Here is a 20,630-nt window from a genome sequence, read left to right as displayed (position 1 = left end):
TGTGTCTGTTGTGATCAAGCCGCAGTGCAGCTTTGATAATGACTCTGCATCATAGACCTTATGGAGGAATAGATAAGAATTTGAACATGAAATTAAATGCTGTTGAATAATGTACGATTTGTTTAAACTGACTGAATATAGAAACAACTAAAGCAGATTCTTTCTGACATCTGATGGATTCATTTTAAGAAGGTGGATCACAGAAGATGTCTCCTGCAGAACTTCAGTAGAACATGTCAGCCAGTCTTTCATTTTACAAACCAGAATGTCCCTAAACAAACATTCACCTCACAGTTTATCTGCTGACTGATGGTTTTAATCTCTGTTCCTTCTGTTTGTTCAGCCGATGGCTGTATTTAACCACTCACACAATCTCTGTCTACTATTTGGCTTTTCCATTATGGCAGGAAAGAAGCTTAAATCCTACTGTTACATGAATTAATAACTTGTCTTTACTACTTTCTGCCAGACCAATCCTAAAAAACTCATCTTCAGTATTTCCAGATAAGTTAATCCATTTTATATAGAAATATGCTTTGCAAGTTGGTACTGTACAAGAGAGGTTTTTCATGGCTGATCGGGTCCAAAGCTCCCCTCAGCCTAGACAACTTTAATTCTGACAAACACTTGTCTGTTTCATTTGACTTTGACCGTCATCTGGCCACGATTCAGGAATTATGAGACTTCTAGTCTAAACAGAGAGTCCCTGGAAACCTTGAGTCCCTGTGTACTCTTTTTATCTAAAAAGAAAATGTAGCAGCATCTAGCCTGCTGGCAAAAAGCAACAAGTTAAAATAGTGACACTGTAGCACACAGCAATCATTAAATATAAATCCATTTATACTAATAAATGTGTATATTTACACAGCGCTGTTGCAGTTCACTTCAGGAGAGTGGCACACACACATCTTGCCAGGTGCAGGGTACAAAAATAGGAAAATGAAAAAAATCCATCCGATGCTTTATCTTGACTGCAGGCCAAGGGATCATGAGGCAGTTGAGTCCGATGAAAACCTTTGCAGTCACACGTGGCATGGTGTAATATAAAGAGGACAGTAGCATATTCCGGTGTGCAGGTGCTCTCAGTTGTGTGGAGTCAGATATTTCTAAATTGGTTTGCTTGCTCCCATGCTCGAGGACCTTCAGAAGAAAAATATAAATGTATTCAGAGTTCGTTCTCTAGGATATGGAAGAGTCTGGCGAGCACATTTCCTCTATCTGTTTGGCGAGAACAACAGTCTCCTCTAGTATAATCCTTATACGCTTTCCATTTGGTAAAAGAAACAACCTTCACTCTTGTTTCCAGAGCAAAGTCTAACCACCTTTATGCACCACTGTGTCCTTTGATAAGTAAACCACCCAGTAGACCATGTTAAATGCCCCAAATGACACCGGGAACAGGATCCGTGCGTACTTGTCAATTTTGCTGGTTCCACCCATACCAGCGGTGGTGGGCTGGGAGCACGGTGTCTGCTTCGGCTCCATCTTGTTCCCCATCATCTGGATGCGCTCCAGCTTGGGGACCAGCAGATGCTGCAGTGACGTGGAGCTGGCGTTCTGTTTGCACGGGGTCCCCGCCATCACGTCTGGCGTGGAAGCAGCAGCCTGCGGCGTACTCTTCACCAGCTGGGCCGAGGAGGACGCCACGCTGAGCAGGCTCTCAGACTTGGGGCTGGAGCGGGAGAGGGTGGAGGAGCTGCCGTTGGCGCCACTGGCTAAAGGTCGCTGAGGTCTGGCTCTTCCCACTCCCGAAATGCTGGTGGTGGACTGGGCTCTCTGGTGACTGCATGCCTCTAGGTGGGCAATGTAAAGCATCCGCTTTCTCAGGTTGCCGTTGGTGTCAGGGTTCAACTGCGACAAAGAAAGCAAGAAATAATATATATGAGGAGAAACAAACCCTCAAACACACACAAAAATGCTGCCATTTTGATAACAACAGAAACTGTGATCACAAGTCCAGCTAACAATCGTACAACCTACAGCAGAAACCCAACACTGCTTCATTTCCTCAGCTAAGGGATAGCATATTATTACATACATAACATATAGTGGTTGAAAGAAGTTCATGATAGAAGTTGCTCTTCAGTAAAGTACTTTAATACTTTAAATCACTTCCTTGGAAAACAATTAATAACATGAGCATGGTGATCCCAAAAATGTCTGTGTCAGCTAAAAAGTGTTGTTGGGTGCCTGTGGTGTTGGGGACTTGCGAAATGTACTGACATACATTTAATGCTGAAACATAATTATCGGCCGCTATCAGTGTCAGTTTCAAAAATCCAGTTTTAGTTACATTTTTATTTAATGGTGGTGGAATTAACATTGCTTAACATTGCTTCAGTGGGAAATTCATAATGAAGTGTAAGAGACTTTTCTATCTTTTTAAAGTAAAAGAAAATCAAGGATGCCAAAGTGTAAAACAAATCAATTAAACCCTGATACATTTTTAATTGTAGGTTTAAGCACGTCATGCTTCAATGGTGAAGTCATAAAAAAACTTCTGTTGATTTTGAAAAATGTGAGTCTCAACTCTTTAAATTTAAGCGAAAACAACGTGGGAGTTGTTCTCACCATGATGTTCACATTCCTGCTGGAAGCACACAGGAGGCGTACTCAGGCAAGGTAATGTGTTCTGACCAGTGGGTCAGGCAACAGAAACCCCGTCAGATTGATCTGATTACAGTTCCAGAGCGTGTGCAATACAGATGTCACTTACCGGGGATTTCCCTCATTTCACACAAGCTTAAGACAGAAAGTAAGTAGCGTTGCATCCAGGCGGTAATGCAGTGTAGCGTCAAAGGAGCTTATCCTTTGAGAGTTGATGTTTTCAAGCAATGACAGTGTGATGCTGGTAGTAAGGCATTTGCAGGAATAATCCACCCCCCTGAAACTGAAAGGATCCAGTGTTATTGTGTCCCATGTGCAGCAGGGGAAGTGTGTGTGTGTGTGTGCGTGTGTGTGTTTGTGTGTATATACATGTTTGTGTGCATGTGTGCGTGTGTCTGTGTGTGTATGCACGTGCGGGTGTGTGTATGCGTGTGTGCGTGTGTCTGTGTGTGTGTGTTTTTGTGTGTGTGCGTGTGTGTGTGAGTTAGTGTGCATGAGGATTGCGTGGTTTCCTTCTCATCATGGAGGAATTTACAGGCTGAGGAGCAGGAACCATCAGCGCACCACGGCCCTCATAGCCAACAGGACCTGCTCTCGAGGAAAAGAGTATATTCATTTTTTCCCCCAGCGCCAGAGCCTTTCTGAAACCTATACAGATGTACCCGAGCTGTGTTGCCGTGGCAACCTACTAATCCACTGAAGTGCTGTTGTCACTATACTGCATCCAGGCATGATTACGCCACACTGGGATTTGGACTGGAGGGAGCAACTTAAAGTTGTTAGTGTTAAACTGACATATGCATTGCTGGGCTTTGTCAGCCTCAATAATCAGTTAACAGTATAGACCTAGTGTTTGAGTTTATCCTTTTAGAAGAACTGAATATAGATGACACATACATGTCTCTCTTCACATCAGTCCTGTTTGTTTATTACAGTGTTTATACACCACCATATAATCAGTCCAACAGTGACACCAACTGTGTAACATCATTTCTCAATACTAGCTCTAAAATAGCTTCATGGCATAGTCATAAACTCCGATTGACTCTATGATTCAGCTTCCATGGTTACCATGGTCATTTTTGTGAACTGGTGATACAAAAATAGAAGATTATTTCTATTTATTCAAGTAGAATTTCAAAAGAGAAGTTTTGCAGCAAACACCATGGCTGAGAAACACACCTTGTGATTGGCCTCAAACATCTTTGAAGCTGTTTTTAGATCTTGTTTGGGTTAACATTATTTCTGTTGTCTCTACAACATAGTCAATAAATTAGCTACTACATTTACAAAAGATACATTTGTCCAGGCTGGTTTGGGGTAACTGGTAGGTAATATTTGACGGTGACAGTCTCAGTTGCAACACAATAAATAAATTAAACTAATTAGTGGAAAAGCTGAGAAAACCCCCAATGATCATATTAAAGTGTCACCACTGGTTTATCAGAACCGACCAACGTTTTTTTTGTGTGGAGTCAGATGAGCCACTTTGTCAGTCAAGTTACAAACAGTATATTGAGGATATCTCAGGAAAGGTTTGAGGAAAGAACAGACACAATTAAGCTCTATTGGTATTTGCACGTCTAGACTTAATAATCTCAGCTTTTATAAGCAGTAGCACAGCTGACGATCCTCAGGCAGCCCCACTCCTGGCTATAAAGATGTAGGCTGAAGGCCAGATACAGTAAGCACATAATAAGGGACATGCTGTGTAAGTGCTCCTTGAAGTAAAGTGCTATCAGGTTATTTGCCACAGCCACTTTGAGGGAAACAAAAATCACCTGCAGCACTTCCTCGGTGTCCTTGACCTTCACAGGCGTGGTTTGCGGAACCGGGGGACATTTGGCCGGCTTCTTTTTGGCCCGCTCAATCTGCGTTTGGGTGAAGTAGTTCACAGCAGCAAACTCAATTAGGGCAGAGAAGACGAAGGCAAAGCAGACAGCGATGAACCAGTCCATGGCAGTGGCGTAGGAGACCTTGGGAAGGGAGTGGCGAGCGCTGATGCTGAGTGTCGTCATGGTCAGGACAGTGGTGATGCCTTTAATTACAAAGACAAAAAGATCAGCCATATCAACCTGTTCCTACGAAGTGTTTCTTATACAGCCCTATGCTGGAAGTCCAGAAATTCTAATTTCATTTTATCGAATTGTAATATTTCTCATTGAGTTATTTAGAAATAAGTAATTTTTGAAAAAGAGGCAGCTAAAAATAAAATCTGAATCACATTTTCTTCATGTCATTGCTAAATAATTGTGTTGCTGATCATTTCCACATTGTTTAATAACCCGTGGACTTTACTTTGTTCTCATCAGCATATTTCATTAACTGAATGCAGAGGGATAATGATGAGCCAAATGTATTCAAATGTACAAATTGAAATGGCAGATGAAGAACTCATTGTATTTCCGCCTGCATTAACTGATTGTTTTTTTTTTTCAGTGTTTTGTATATTTTTATTGACACATAAGCTGACATAGAGCAACATTAGTATTCATTTTGAGTTGTGTTCCTGGCTACCTAGGGACTGTATCATCCATAATACTACATTGTCATTTGAAACTTAAGTTTTAGCTTTCAAACTACATCAGTCTATGTCCACACGAGCGTTTTGGCTCCATATCAGTTTAAATCCCTGTTCATAATAACACACCTGCATGTTTGTATAAGTATCATTAGAATTGAGAAATTAATAGTACAACTACTGTTAACAAAGACAACAGGGTCAACAACGCTGGTAATTGATTATGCATGTTGCCTTCTACACTGGTAGCTGAGGCTAATGCCAGTTGTTTACTTCCGTAAGGGGGTGTGTGTTAGTAACATGACGATTCAGCTAAGGACTTTGTCGTGACCAAAAAGAGTCCAATCAGCGAGCGGTGTCTATGCCATTGTCTGTGCATAGTTTCCAAATACCTCAGTTTCCACCAGACTAAAACAAAGCTTATTTTCAAACTAAAACGGGGCGAGCGGCGTTTCCAAACTTCTCTGTGTTAGCGACTCAAGTTGTAGTAGTAGTAGTGTGGTTCCCAGGTATATCCAAAGCAGAGTTGATGTGTTACTAAATGAAAACGTAATAGTATGGATGAACCCTAAGTCCAATACTTTTTAGTTTTTGTGCTTTGTTTTGGTCTCCTCCTACTCATTGTTAGAGACAAGGTTGATAACAGCAACTAAAGTGAATCAAAAACAATAATAACTTGCAATATTTAAAACAATGACAATGACATGAAATGCAACTCAGTGAATTCATCACTAGGAGCAGCATCTTCTTCATCATCCATGGTTAATGGTTAGTGCTGTTTTAAATAAGCCCAAAGGTGCACGAACTGACTGAAAAGGGGCATCTGGAGGATAAAGCTAAGGCTAACCAGGCTAACAAGTGTATAGAGCGCTAGGTTTCATGATAGCACTGCTACCCCTCTGATTTTTTCCTGCCTCTTTCACTGGGATTCAGGCCAATATACTGCTTTACCCAATCAGGTTTAATTCACTCAATAGGATTATTTTGGTGCAAAGAAAAGAGTCTATTCAATAAAGAATGTAGTGAAATGAGTGGACGGTCTATCTTTGGATTGAATGCAATGTTCTGCATTCACTTGTAAGAGGACTACCATGACTAGAACCACAAAAATAAAACAAGACACAGATGTGACCAGCACACAAGGTCATATTGTGACCAATAACAAAAGGTTAAGTATAAGCCACTATCTCTTCATTCGTCCTTGCTGTTATCAACCAATAGCAATTATGTAATTTGGAGAAAATCCCCTTTCCGTTGGAGATCTGGAACAACCTATGCTGCAGAGTCCTTGCCCAAAATAAATTCATCCCCTGTGCCCGGACGTGACCGCCATATAATTACCTGTCAATCAAAACCAGTTGGATGACATTGATAGGTGAACTGTGGCTGGAGGCCACAGACTGAAGAAATCAACCTCTAATACGAAGCTGTTCTCCACATAAGCAGAAACTTGCATGGTTGATAAGTGTAATGGAACTCTACATATTCCAATGCTTTTATAAATGTCTTTTCCTCTTCTCTTCAAGCTTCAGACAAGAACTGTATTTAGATTTGACCTCTGTCTGTTAAGTTCAGAGCTGCATCCAGGAGGCGGGAGTTTGAGCTTAGCTTATAAGCTAAATGTGTGTTCACATTCACAGTTTTTTTTTAAGATTTTGAAATCTATCAATACATTTTTTTGCATAGTTTAAGATTTGAGAAAATACAAATATTCAGTCTTTTCAAGTTTTAGACAAGAAGATGTATACAAATCGTTTCTCTACATAAAGTACAGATGCTTAGCTGAGATTAGTTTAGCAAATAAAATGAAAATGTTAAGGACAGATTTTTTATTTATTTAGATAGCTATCTAGCTAAATGTTGTTAATGCAATATCTCTGTTTGAAGCATCTCTATACCAAACAAATCTTCCATAAGCCCTGCAGGTTCATTACAGCTTTTAAAAAACTAGAATTGACAAGTGACACTTTTATGTATATGGAGAAATCAAGTGGGATCTGTAGATGATTCAGTGCTACCAAAGTAACTGTTGTGTATTTTTGTTAAACTCTCGGATTTGTGGAATACGGAAATGAAATAGCAGTAAATCGCTTCATCCTTTTTTTTTTTTATGTAACAGAAATCCTGAATAAGATATTACATAAGCTGGCAGAGCAGAGGCAAGTCCAGACGTAACGTCATGACTTCAGCTCTTGTTGATGCTTTTTTCTCAGAAAAAAAAGTCCCTTTGACACGGTTTGACATCAATGTGCTCAGTACATTTTTGCTAAATTAGGAACCCTACATGATGTAACTATCCCCTGAAGCAGGAACTGTCATTTATAGATACACTAATGTTTGTGTGTATGTGTGTGTGAATTTCACAACTATCAACTATTCCATAAGCTCATGCATCTCCATCATGGGTGACTAAAGAAGACATTACACTTTGCTCTACATCTGCACTGTCATTCAATGCAAACGCTGCAGTGAACTACAATCACAACACATGTCAGACTTATTCAAACCAATAACTTGATGATTTGAATTCCTCCTAAAAACGCCCCTCCACCTGAAGCCAAGAGGTCCCAACTGGAATCCTTCCTCCTGTTTGTCCTCCTGATAAACTTTAAACATGACAGTGCGGCAGAATCTCCGAGACGAGAAGTCAAAACAGTAAGTGCAGAAAAGAAATTGACAAATCCAAACATGGCTCGCCTTCCTCCCTTCCCACCCCCAACGCCACCCAGCACACACACACACACACAAACACACACACACACACACACACACACAGACACACACACACACACACACTGCAGGAGAGCAGCGTTCATCCTCCACTTCTTCATTGCACTGCACTGCAGAGGCTCAAACTTTTTGAACCCACACACCTGGTCACACAGGGGTTTTCTGCACCCACTCTATACACAAACTGTGCAGTCAACAGAAAAGATACACACCGTGTCAAACGCACGCTGAAAGGAAACAGGTGACATTGCGGAAGGAAAACCATTAGGGAGATTGGTGGTTTCGTCACGATTAGTGATTCAGTACGTTGCCACAGTTTGAATAAATGCCAACAAAACGCCAATCATATTAAATTAGATTGTTCCCAACATAGACGAACCCAAAAACCCTAATACCAGCTTATAATTGATCTATGAAGCTTTAGTGTCTATTCACAAACAGATAACATAAAATACATAAAACCCGCCAACACTATTAGATAAAGAAATTATGTTTATATTCTTATTGAACAACAAAGGTGTCCGTGGCATCACATACAGTCGACATGTCTGTTCTGGGAATCATTCATCACCTCTAACACTGTTTTGTTTTTCTTTCTGTCTCATTGCTCTTGATGACGTTAAATTGCCTCCCGAAAACCAAGGCTCCACAAAACCGTTTATTAGAACTGCTCCCAAGATCAAGTCTCAGCATCATTATCTGTGAATGACTCTCCATCAACAAAAGTGGAAAAACTTGGTCAACAAACTGCTGAAAGGAGACATCCCTAAATAATCATACAACAAAGCAGAGCAACACTGGGTAAAGTTTGTTTTTTCTTATTTTCTTCATATAAAGACACAAATCAATTTGAGGACAGAGAGCCGGTAGAACCAGAGGAGAGATAAAGTAGGTCACAGGCGTATGTGCATCTGTAGAAAAGATGTATAATACAGCATCTGTCGGAACATGATGTTAAAATTAAAAATGTGTTTGTTGATTTTAAATGTAAAGAGTTAATGTAATGATGTTTAAAAACAATGGAACAGCTGTAACTCCCTTTAATGGTAATATATTATATGAATAGCATTTCTAATAGAATTCAGTAACTGGGAAAAATGAATACCAACATTATGTGCAGTGTTACTCTTATGATCATTACTACTTACTGCCACTGTAGTTTAGTGTTAGTTTAATGTCAGATGTTACTTTTTTTATTAAAATGTTTATAGTTTTTTCAGCATTATATTTTAGCTTTAGCTTTTTTAAATACCCTACACTTTATATTTTCATCTAAAGTTTCTTGACTTAATAGTCTATTGTTTTATTAGACTCTACTCTATTGTAAATTATGTTTCTGTAATCTTGGAGTAAGGTGGCACAATCATTTTTTGCAGGATTAATAAAGCCTTTATTATCTTGTCTTATTAGATTGCATCGCTAATTATGCAGCTGAAATATTGTAATGACCCGGGACGGTCTATCACTGAGCTCACAGACACCAAAGTGCTATTAACTCATCATCAAACTCCTGCGAACAGCTAACAGGCCGAGCCATGTGTCAAAGTAATGGAGCGTTGCTGTAATTAGTAACTATCCCCTACACTACTCATAATGGAAAAAAGTAATCAGTGTGGCATTACTGTAATGGGTATTATTTACTGCCCAACAATGCTGCTAACTAGATTTGGTATTTCAATTAAACAACTGCTAATAATAATAAGGAAGAAACAATACTTGTATCCAAGGCCTCTGTTTTAAATGAATAACGATAACAGACATTTCAAAGGACAATCTTGCTGTTTCACTTTATACCAGAGCAACCTCACCGCTGAGCCTCCTTATAATTACTACTATTTATTATTATTCACTTAGCCAATGTTCGTTTTTTAATCTGCTTAGTATTTAAGCATCATATCAAGTCAGTTGTGAATACAGCACCTTAACATTTATTTATTATTCTTTCCATCTAAAATTAACGATCTGTAAATACCTAACATGTTTCTCCAGGTTTCTTTTTTTATAACAACCTCATTATTCTCTGTCTGGACATCTTTCCCCATCTTACCCTGCATTTATATCTAAAAGCTTTATTTATTAGATTTAAACAAATTTCAGAGGTATACTTATAAAATCTGGAGAAGATTTGATATAATCCACCATTTCAAACTGTTTTCGTAGACCCACATTACTTGCTTCAGGCATATTTTGAATTGGGGATGCTCGAGAAGATTTTTCCACATTTCACACCAGTTCTTAAACTAATAAAAGTGAATTTGCATTTCATGATTTCTTTTTTTTAACATAATCAGGGCACACTGTAGCATTGTCTTGTTGTGCAGCGTGGACACAGCGCTCAGTTCTGTTTGCATGGAGGCATCACATAAGTAAACAGAGAGGAGGAGTGCGGCTGTGCAGGATCACGATACGTACCGAAGACTGTGCGTGCCGGGACTGATTCTTTATTTATCCAGAAGGACACTTGGGAGAGGATCACTGTCATTATGCAGGGGATATACGTCTGAATCATGAAGTAGCCCATTTTACGTTTCAAGTGGAAGTAGACCGTCATCACCACGTATTCACCTGGAGGATGAGGAGAAATTAATTAGTTTGATTAGTAACAAAGAGTGGAAAGTTGCAGTCTGACAGATTTCAGTGAACACATCTTCAGACAGACGTCACTTTTCAATTTATTTCTTCGTTTTTTCATACATTTTAGAAACCCCCCCATCCATTTTCACCCAAAATGGACAGATGACACCTGTTCCCACTCTCTGCTGCCAAAACCTTTTTTCGTATCCTCCAGTATTTATGTGAACTAGAAGGCTGTCTGGAATACCTCCACATGTGACGTTAACAGCGTTTGATGTCACAAGGCTGTCTGCACTCTCATGTCTGCAAGAGTCAAAGCTCCAAACCCCTCCAGTATCTACCTCCTGAGTTGATTTTGTACAACTTGTGCAGAACCTGTTCCAAACCTGCCAGTTCAGGCTGTTTGCTTGACCTGTGGTTGTGCTTGTTGCAGCTTTCTCTCTGAAACTGTAAAAGTGACCGGCAATAATCGAGCCACATCAAGTAAAGACCGGCTGTGGGGCCACAGAACCCTGAAGCTCTGCTGCACCAGTGCTGCACAAAGAGATGTTCACCTGTTTATTCAGAGTCTGGTGAAGCTTATCTCATATCAAAGCTCACCTAATTTAAAAATGCTCTTCCTTGGGCCCCTTAACAATACATGTGAAACTTGTGAAGCCAACTACCACATACAACAGACAGACAAAGATTTCCAGAATTAGGAGATTGATACTTTTCCCTGTTGCCCAGTCAGCTATCACAATGTAGAGTTGGTAAATACCAGATTTGACAGGATTTCATATTTTGTGTTAGTGGGACATAAACAACTAATCTCATCATTTCTGCAGCCATTTCAGCTTATAACTCAAAATGGTGACAGGACGAGCAAGTCTCACCGGTGATGGATTTGATGGTTTCACTGGAGACCGTCTGTCCGATGAGATCATACTGAACGAGGCTGGAGGACTCGGGGGGCACCTCCACTGAATGCTGAGGCCCTTTGGTCCAAGTATAGATCATCTCCGTTTTGGGATAGGCATCTGTGGGCAGACAGCAAAGACACACCAGTGTGAGTCATTTACAGTCATAACGTGAACCTGCGTATGTTGTTGCATAAGTGTGTGCACGCATGTACTGTATGGTGTTGTCAGTCAGTCCATTCACATACGTTTATACGCTTTATAAGGATTCATGGAAAACTCATTCTGCCTCTTACCACTGTTCTCCTTTCAAGTCTTTTAGTTCACATGTTGTTACCTCCATCAGGGAGGTATCGTCTGTAACTATCGTCAGTTATTTAGCAGGACTACGCAAAAACTATGCAATCTATTTACATGACATTTTTTGGAGGGGTGGGGTGTGACCCAAAGAAGAACCCATTACATTTTGGTGTGGATCCATATCAAGAAGGGAATCCAGGATTTTTTATCATTGTGAGACAGGTAATTTTTCCACTTTTCACTGAATCTCAGAATAATTCATGGATCTTGATTAAAAATCAGGAATATTTAGAGGACTGATATTCATGAGTGTGTGTAGTTTGGTTAAGATCTAAATAAAAATCAGGTTCTGGTAAATTTGCTCTGGTTTCATGAAGGGACTTGACGGTATGAACTCTACCGGGTGAAATTCTAATTAAAATTGTGATGTCAATGGTTGTATCACTGAAACGTTTAACTTTCTGTGCTTTATTGAAATGAAATATGGGTCAGATCCTGAAACAATTTAATATAGGCACTAACTAACTCTAACAATGCTGTTATCTTTTTAGAAAGACTCATGTCGAGTGAACTTGAAAAAGGCCCCCCAAGGATTATCTTATCTTGTCTTAGCTTATGAATTCATATGCAAAAATGGAACAAGCAGCTACAATCACAATTCAAATTTAACAATGGGTCACATGACTACTTGTATCTAAAAAGTGTGACTCAGGTGTAACAAACTGTTGGGAAGTTATCACACGACAGCTCCTCCTCTTCAAGGAGCGTTCTATTATCTTTTGGCTCAATGTTTTGGTTTCACAACAACTTCACTGTTACAATTTAGTCTCAACACTTGGAGTTATTTCCAGAATCAGTTAATAGACCATGACAGGATCATCAGTAAAAACAACTGCATGCTCCTGCAGTAACTGGGGTTAATGGGAGCAGTGAAAACGTTAAAGTTACACACTGCAAAACCGAAACAATGAGTTAAAAGACACAGAAACCCTCCACAGAGCCAAAGTGGAACAGCAGAGTCAGGAAATATTTTTTTGTGGGGTTTCCACAATGAGTGACACTTATTAAAAGATAGATATCGTTCAGCTCTTTAAGGCAGTTTGACCCATCACCTCCATTCAAACGCAGGGAAACTCTGCAGTAATGAATTTACTATTGTGCAAAGAAAATATGATTACAGGCCAGGTTTCTCCAGACTCTACTGTAGTTGACTGCCAAGGAGGATTTATATCTTATATTTAAAAAAAAGACAACTTCCAATCCACTCTTTCTATTCCCATTCTTGTTTAGCTCCAAATCGATGCAACATTACGGAGCTAAAGTTCATTGTGGAATTTTCCAACTCATGCATTATGTCGATGGGATAGTTATGGTACACTTTATATTCTGGGGTTATTTTTGATTTAATTATATATTTGAGAAGGAATAATTGCACAGCCTTTTTGTGCATATGCTAAATTAATTATACTTTTAAGTACATCATTGTGCCATTGTCATTTAGAATGAATAAGTGTTTCATTTATATATTTGCATGTGTAGCCATTACGTAACTGAATTAGTTGATTCCTACCTGCCATTGTTTTATGTATAAGGTGTTACATGGTGGAGTAGCCTCATTCTAGAGAAGCTTGAGAGGCCTGTGTGAGTTATGTACTGTTTTGCTGGTGTGTTTGTGTTCATTAAATGGAGACAGGAGTATATTAAAACCCTTTGTTTTAAAGAGAAGTTGAAGCCCGAAGCCCAGAAGGAGTGGAGCATGCTACCGACCCAGAAAAGAGAGTTATAGTACTTTGCTGTTCTGGTTGGCCTGACCAGTCTGTGGGCCCACAACAAAATGCAAGTTGTCTTAGCCTACCACTCCCTATGGGACTCCACTTGGCTGGATACCAACTGTGCTGCCAAAATGAAATGACTGTGGTGTGTCATGGAGTGGAAAGCAATGCCTGTGCTGTCTAGAGTCCAGATGGAGAAACAGAGAAGGAGCAAAGGGAGAGAGAGAGAGCAAAAGAGAAGAAGAAGAAGAGTGATGGAGTTGGGAAAACTGAAGGCAGGGCAGACTGAGAGAAAATTAGCAGGCACACACATGTGCATGGACACACACAGACATACACACAAACACCAGCTATGGAAAATAGCTGCATAGGTCTGTGCTATCCTGAGGCAGAGGAAGGGATTCTGACCTTTCCTTCGCTTCAGGCCACATCAGATCCATGTTCGCTTCCTCCTGACTGGAGGCTAAAGCTGCAGCAGAGCAGGATGGTGAAAGGAGGAGTGTGAGGAGGGGGAGAAGGATGACAATAACTGAGAGATGTGAATTTGTCCTCTGCAATGTCACTAACGGAAGATTGGGCGGGTGTGAAGGCAAACTCGTTGTCTTTTCCCTTCCTCTCCCCTGCAGATGTAATCTGTAAATCGCTGCTCGACTCTGATAAGACAGAGCTACATTATTTGAGAAACTCCTTTATTTGAGATAAGTCATTTCTGCTGACCAGTAGGTCCTCTCTAAACACTGGTGCTGAGTGAGGGCTTCATTGTTCATAATGAAGAATGAAATACTTCATTATTTAGTATTAGAATTCCGTTGATTTGTTTTTGACGAAGTGCTCAGTTCTTTAGCTGATCCTGTTTTACAGAATCCAGTTCAGCTCCAAGCAGAGGACAGCCATGTGACTGAGCTTTAATAGTTACATTTTTACTTTTATAATGTCAAGACAAATATTTGATTTGTGAGAGACTCAAGGCTGTTTGTTTGTTTACGTCTATTTAGCAGTAATTCAAAGGAAACACTGACTGTAGCGTCTTTGAAAAGTACACACAAACACAAACACACACACACACACACACACACACACACACACACAACCCCTACTCTACCTAAACCAAAGCTTAAAACATGTCTTCATCTAAAAATTTAATGATTTACATTATGATTACTTGCTTTCTGTCCCCATTAGAAAGACAAGTCCCCAAAATGTAAATAATAAAATTAATAATACCCGGACCACACACACACACACACACACACACACACACACACAGAAACTTACAACTTCCAAACTTGAGCGGGCATGCGTGTCCATCCATGGGGAAGTCCACCAGCTTCATGGGACACTGGGCATTGATCGTCAACCTGTTTCAGAAACAACATCATGAGACAGGTATTTACCGTCCAATCAACACTGTTTCATATGGGTTTCACTTCATACCACTTCTGATGAAAATGAAACTTGTGATGACATTTCATAGAGAACTAAACAGTTAGTATGCACTTCGTCAAACTAATATCTGATATAAATGTATATCGTAGTGTGTGACAGTAAAAGGTTAGCGTTTTTTCTTTTTCCAGACCATTTTCACTAAATATGGCAAAGGAACAGTTAATTGATTGCTTTAGTTGGATTCAAGGTTGAGTTTGACTTCCTCTGCACTGCACTGCCTCCACACTGTTTACACAGCCAGCCTGGCTTGGATTTCATAGGAAATCTGCCTGGCTGCTTTAAATCAAACACTGTCTGTATTTCTCCTCTCATATTCTTTTAATGAGCACAAACACTTAAATGTAGAACACAAGTTTGTTAAGAGTCCGTTTTTCCATCAGGAATTAGCATATTGTGTTCAAAGAGAAGAAAATAGACACATATCTTCTGGCCCAAATTATGTGATCATGGTCAGGCTAGGATTCGGGCTTTGAATATCACCTATCAATTGATTGAGTAATGTGAATAAGGTGGTGGAGTTAGGTGTTTTTTAGTACCTCATGGTGTAGAGGATGGTGCCATTCTTCATGATGCGGAAGAGCTTGTTGGGAGCCGTCATGTTGTGAGCAACTGACCTCTTGCCGTTCCTAAAAAACGTGTCTGGTGTCCAAACCTCGTTCACCATCAGGTTGTTGAGCCTTAGAATCTCAATCGGGCCCTCATACCTTAACCTCCGGTCGACCCACGTCTGACGGAAGAACACGTCCATTGTGTACTCCTAAACAAGGGGGATCGACCAAACCAAGAAAAAGTATTTAAGGTAGGTAGGTTGGTGTAGTGATACTGGTTTATGAGTACTGGCATTCATCTTGAAGAAGGTCTACTTAGAAAAAGAAATGCTTTTCCACCGGAATAGATAATGGAAAGTATTAACTTCCCCAGCAACGTCATGAAAGTCCCCATGAATAAAGTTCGGCTGATCTCTATCTTCTCCAATAAACACATTTAGGTGCATGTAACTATAATGACAACTTTAAACATGAAAATAGGACAAGGTGGTAGTTTGATGATAAGTTACCAGCCACCAACAGATATGAGAGATCACCAGCAGATGATAGAAACATATCATCAGCTGTAGTTCAGCTTTTTAATCACAAGACACCCTCTGCTACGACACCACAGGCTTATCAGACCTGGATGTTTGTCCCTAAGAACTTTGGCCCAGTTGGGGTCTTTCCTCCTGATACCAACACATACATGGACCTATGTTTAATAACATTAAGAGTGTGACTATACTTACCATTTCAACATCTGACACTGGCCCAAAACTTGTCACATAAATATCTGTCTTGACTTCAGTCACAGGACCTAGTGAATAAAAAAGTAAAAATGACAACAAGTGCCGCATTTAATAGCTGTTTCCTGTTTTAAAGCCTTTCGTGCCACAGTCCAGTCATAGGAAGAAACCATTTTTATTCACACTTGACAATAAACAGTTTATGGGCCTACAACCCATCAGGGTCAAACTCAAAAGACATGCAATAGCTTATCTCATCCACAGACGTATAAAGTGCCTCTGCAAAATGGAAGTGGAATAAATGCTTAAAAGATGTAAATACATAATCCTGTTTGATTTTCTTTTTTCCTCCCTCTCATTTAATGAATGTCGAGGCAGACATGCAGGGATAAGCAGGGCTACAGTGAGTGAGCCTGGATGTATGTGCGCATTCCTGTTAACAGGCTGCTTTGCCCAGTCAAAGCAGCGGCTGTTAGAATAATGCTGCTGTTGCTGCTTAACGTGTCATGGCTGCAGACATGATGTAAGAAAGCCAAATCCGCACTTTTAGCACTTGAACTGTGCATTAAGCGTTTGTCCCGCAACATAACATATACTGTAAACATGGTTATATAACTGCATTCATTTAAAACGTGCGAGCTTAGAGGCCCCCCCTCTCTCCAGAAGGCAAAAACTGCCAGGCTTACAGCCTGCAGGATCAAGACTGAACCATGGTTTAACGTCGGCTTTAACTTGACCACAAAGCAAAATGTGTCATGGTGCATGATGCAAGTCACTCACACACAGAGAGGTGAAGATACACCATGAACATCTTATTTTACTGTTACTGTAACTCAATTTGATTCATAAAGTGCCAAATCAAAACATTATCTCAAGGTACTTCACATAGAAACAATATTATAGAGAAAACCACATTTTCAAACACGTTGGTAACTTGCATAAACCTCTAGCAGAACCAGACTCAATGTGCATCGATCGGTTGGTGTGAATAGAGAGAGAAATGAAGCATTCGGGAGAGAAGGGGGGGGTGGGCTTTTTACAATTTATTATTATTATTACCGTCAATAGTTAAAGGGAGATTGTGTTGATCACAACTGGAGGTCTAAAGAGAGTAAAGTCGTTTTAACTTCACAGCACTAAGGTGGAAATTAAGTTGTGTTCTTCAACGTACATTCAACGTTAAATGGCATAAAATAGTTCCTTATTAAGTTCTGCTTGTTTTCAATGTTTTTATTTTTTTATTTTTATACTTTTAGTTTTTCATACCTCCAAACCCAGGTCGAAGCCTGTTGTCGTATCCGTCCAGAAGTCGGTCTAAAATGCGCGTAAAATTCTCCGGATATATCCTTTCATCCTTCTTGGTCTGACCAGAGCCTTTCTTTACACTAAATGAAAAAAAAAAGAAAAACTATTCAGGATACCAGAACAAGAAAAAGGAAAAGGAGAAAAGCAAATGAATCCTTCCGAGCAGGAGGTTTCAGCACCACGGACAGAGACACTGCGCACGGGGGCACTCACCAAGTCGCCAAACAGAAAAAGTAGAAGAGGGTCCAAATAAAAGCGGGACGCGTCGCTGCTGTCACCATCTCCTTCTTCTGGGCAGACACCATGTTTGCATGCCATACTTCAAGCCTCTTCACATCTCACCGCGCCGGCTGCCTGCATGTGTCCCGGGGAGAAGAGGGAGTCAGGCGGCGAAACCACCGAGGGCAGAGCGGCGCACAGCGGAGGGAAGTTGGGAGGCTCGCTCCTGCTCCCGCAGTCCCTCCGCCGGACGCACGACGCACGCACAATCACACCAACACACTCATGCACGCGCGCACACATTCACCTTCCCCCAGCCCCGGTCACCTCTCGTCCAGATCCGAGCTGCGGCTGGTGGTGGTGGAGGTGGTGGAGGTGGTGGAGGTGGTGTTGCAGGTGGTGGAGGTGTTATCCAGAGAAAGAAACATTTCTCCCTCCGTCCTCTTCACTCCAACTCTATCTGTTTGCTTCTGTCTGTTTCTCTTCCTCCCTCTACTGCTTCTCTCTCTCTCTCTCTCTCTCTCTCTCTCTCTCTCTCTCTCTCTCTCTCTCTCTCTCTCTCTCTCTCTCCCTCTCACACACACCTGCTGTGGTCAGGACACAGATTAGACGTGCGCTGCTTCTACAATGACTTCATCAGATTCACATCTCTGACTTCACCCTCTGTCCCGACTGGTGGAGGAGGATGCAGAATGTATATGTTCATCTCATCATTTGGTGTCGCCTGACAGCATGACCTCCCCTGCTTTTTCAAAGTCTTACATCAGTCCGCACTTTTTTCTATTCTGTTTTCTTTTCAAAACTTATTGTCAGGTCTCAAAAAGCATCCTAGAAATGTAGAGGCCCTCCTGTCCGTGCCCTTTGACCCCAGCATCAATGAATCCATCTATGCTTTGTGACAATGCTGTACTCAGCTTATAGTCCTACATGCTGAACTAGTTTCAGCTGGGATGCATTGGTGAGCGCCTGTATTAAGATTCAAATGGGTCAGTCTTGTCGCAATACGCAATCACACACACACACACACACACACACACACACACACACACACACACACACACTCATATACAAAGACACACAGGTACTGGAGAGGAACTGGGACAAGCCACATGCTGCTTCACAGATTTCTCTGCACCTGGGACAAGCACAAGACCTTCACTTTGTGTGTGTGTGTGCGTGTCAGTGTGTGTGTGTGTGTGTGTGTGCGTGTGCTTGCCTTTGACAATGTGCGTGGCTCTGAAGGTGAAGTGCGGGTAGGATAAACAAGATGTCTGGGTTCCACCACACTGGCTTTCCTGATTAGTTTTGAAGTACACACACTGACACACACACACACACACACACACACACACACACACACACACACACACACACACACACACACTGAAGCCACTTAGTGAGAAGGAAAGGTGAGGAAACATTATGTAGATACGTTACATGCGAGCTGAAGTCATGTAGTCTTATAACGCAGCTCCCAATCCCCTGCACAGCCGCCCACCCCAGTCCTCCCACAATACACTAGAGCAAGGCGGCTCTGAGGGGGATGAGTAATACGCGTGCTCTTTGTGGGGGCCGGCTTTTGTCCAAGTGATTTTTTTTAACTCATTTATTTTCAGTTTTTTATACATTTGATTACAATTTGCTCTTTTAATGGAAACACTTTAGGCATACTGTACAAAATGATTCAACAGCAGCAACGTGGCTTCAAATGTCAGAAGTACAGTTGAAAAAGTCATGTCAGCCTCATTATGCCACGTCGACCTTTCCCTGTGAGTCTGCCCCATGTTTAAATTACAGTACGTGACGTGTTATGGTGTTAACATGTGTGGCCTCAAGACACTGTGAACGGATTCACTAAAGAATTGTTAGAGCTCTCTAATTTCATTCATTTGATTGTGCTCCTCTGTGGCTTCAGTGTGTGTGTGTTTGTCCTGAGGTTCCTTGAAACAGGTTATTCTTGCCTTGTAAGCTGTATGCCCTGCAGCAGAAATAACTGCTATGATAACCTAGTTTTTTTATCAGTGCCAATGGATGTGTGTGTGTGTGTGTGTGTGTGTGTGTGTGTGTGTGTGTGTGTGTGTGTGTGAGTGTGCATTGAAGGAAGAAGCTAGTAGAGGTGAAGAACAGCTCTGTGATGGCTGGCGTGTGTGGTGTAAAGGGTTGAGGGGCGTGACAGGATAGGGTCATCACATTACCTCCTGTAGGATCCACGTGGGGCCTGATGAGAGTCTTTCAGAGAGACCCAGCCTGGACACAGACACACACACACACACACACACACACACACACACACACACACACACACACACACACACACACACACACACACACACACACACACACACACTACATCCACTGCAACGGAGCTTGTTAGTTGGAGCTCGGCACACATGAAAGACTGCTGTCCTTACTGTGTAGCAGTCACAACCAGATCTCATTAACTTTGCAGATAGTGGTTTTTCAACAAGCAGTCAAATAGGCCTCATTATCAGGCTTTTGTTCAACAGTAAACAGGAGTGGAAAGTAACATTCACTCAAGTAAAAAACTAAAACTAGACGAAACTAAACTACGACATTTGTATCTCATAAATGCAATAACTCAAAGTTTTGCATGTAAAATGTATAAGAACATAATCTGTTTTGCTGGTTTTAGTCAAGACAGCATTGCCTACAATAGCTACGGAATAAGATAACAATTGAGAGAAACAAAGACACTGCCTGAGAATGAGAAACTAGAAATAAATGTTTGTAATTTTTGACTTTACACATCGGTTTAAATTAAGTTGAAGTGTCAAGATTCCAGCTTGACCTGAATCTTGGAGTCTCTGGAGTTTCTTTGTGACATGCAGACGCTAAATTGACCATTGGTGTGAATGTGAGAGAGAATGGTTGTCTCTGTATGTCGGCCCTGTGATAAACTGGAGACCTTTCCAGAATGTACCCCACCTCTCGCCCCACCCTGACGAAAAAAGGAACGAAGG

At 41.0% G+C, this 20,630-nt stretch overlaps 1 protein-coding gene across 1 annotated transcript; it reads right to left on the bottom strand.

The window, feature by feature from the left end:
- Positions 1–1,314: 1,314 nt before the first annotated feature.
- On the bottom strand, positions 1,315–17,735 carry gabra4 (gamma-aminobutyric acid type A receptor subunit alpha4). The gene is made up of 9 exons (XM_061079540.1): positions 17,644–17,735; positions 17,392–17,510; positions 16,129–16,196; positions 15,386–15,606; positions 14,679–14,761; positions 11,308–11,451; positions 10,271–10,423; positions 4,389–4,645; positions 1,315–1,851 (listed from the first exon to the last, which is right to left on the bottom strand). The coding sequence occupies exons 1-9, from the start codon at positions 17,733–17,735 to the stop codon at positions 1,315–1,317; spliced, it is 1,674 nt and encodes a 557-aa protein (XP_060935523.1).
- Between the last annotated feature and the right edge of the window lie 2,895 nt (positions 17,736–20,630).

Source organism: Limanda limanda, chromosome 10 (genome assembly GCF_963576545.1).
Source record: "Limanda limanda chromosome 10, fLimLim1.1, whole genome shotgun sequence".
NCBI lineage: Eukaryota > Metazoa > Chordata > Actinopteri > Pleuronectiformes > Pleuronectidae > Limanda > Limanda limanda.
Note: the sequence above shows the minus strand (reverse complement) of the source record. Positions and strands in the feature narration are given on the sequence as shown.

Coding starts and splice junctions, on each gene's coding strand:
- gabra4 (XM_061079540.1), bottom strand. CDS start 17,735: ATGGTGTCTGCCCAGAAGAAGGAGATGGTGACAGCAGCGACGCGTCCC. Junction 16,197..17,391: donor GCTTCGACCTGGGTTTGGAG/GTATGAAAAACT, acceptor TTTATTCACTAG/GTCCTGTGACTGAAGTCAAG. Junction 10,424..11,307: donor AACCATCAAATCCATCACCG/GTGAGACTTGCT, acceptor CTCATCCTCCAG/GTGAATACGTGGTGATGACG.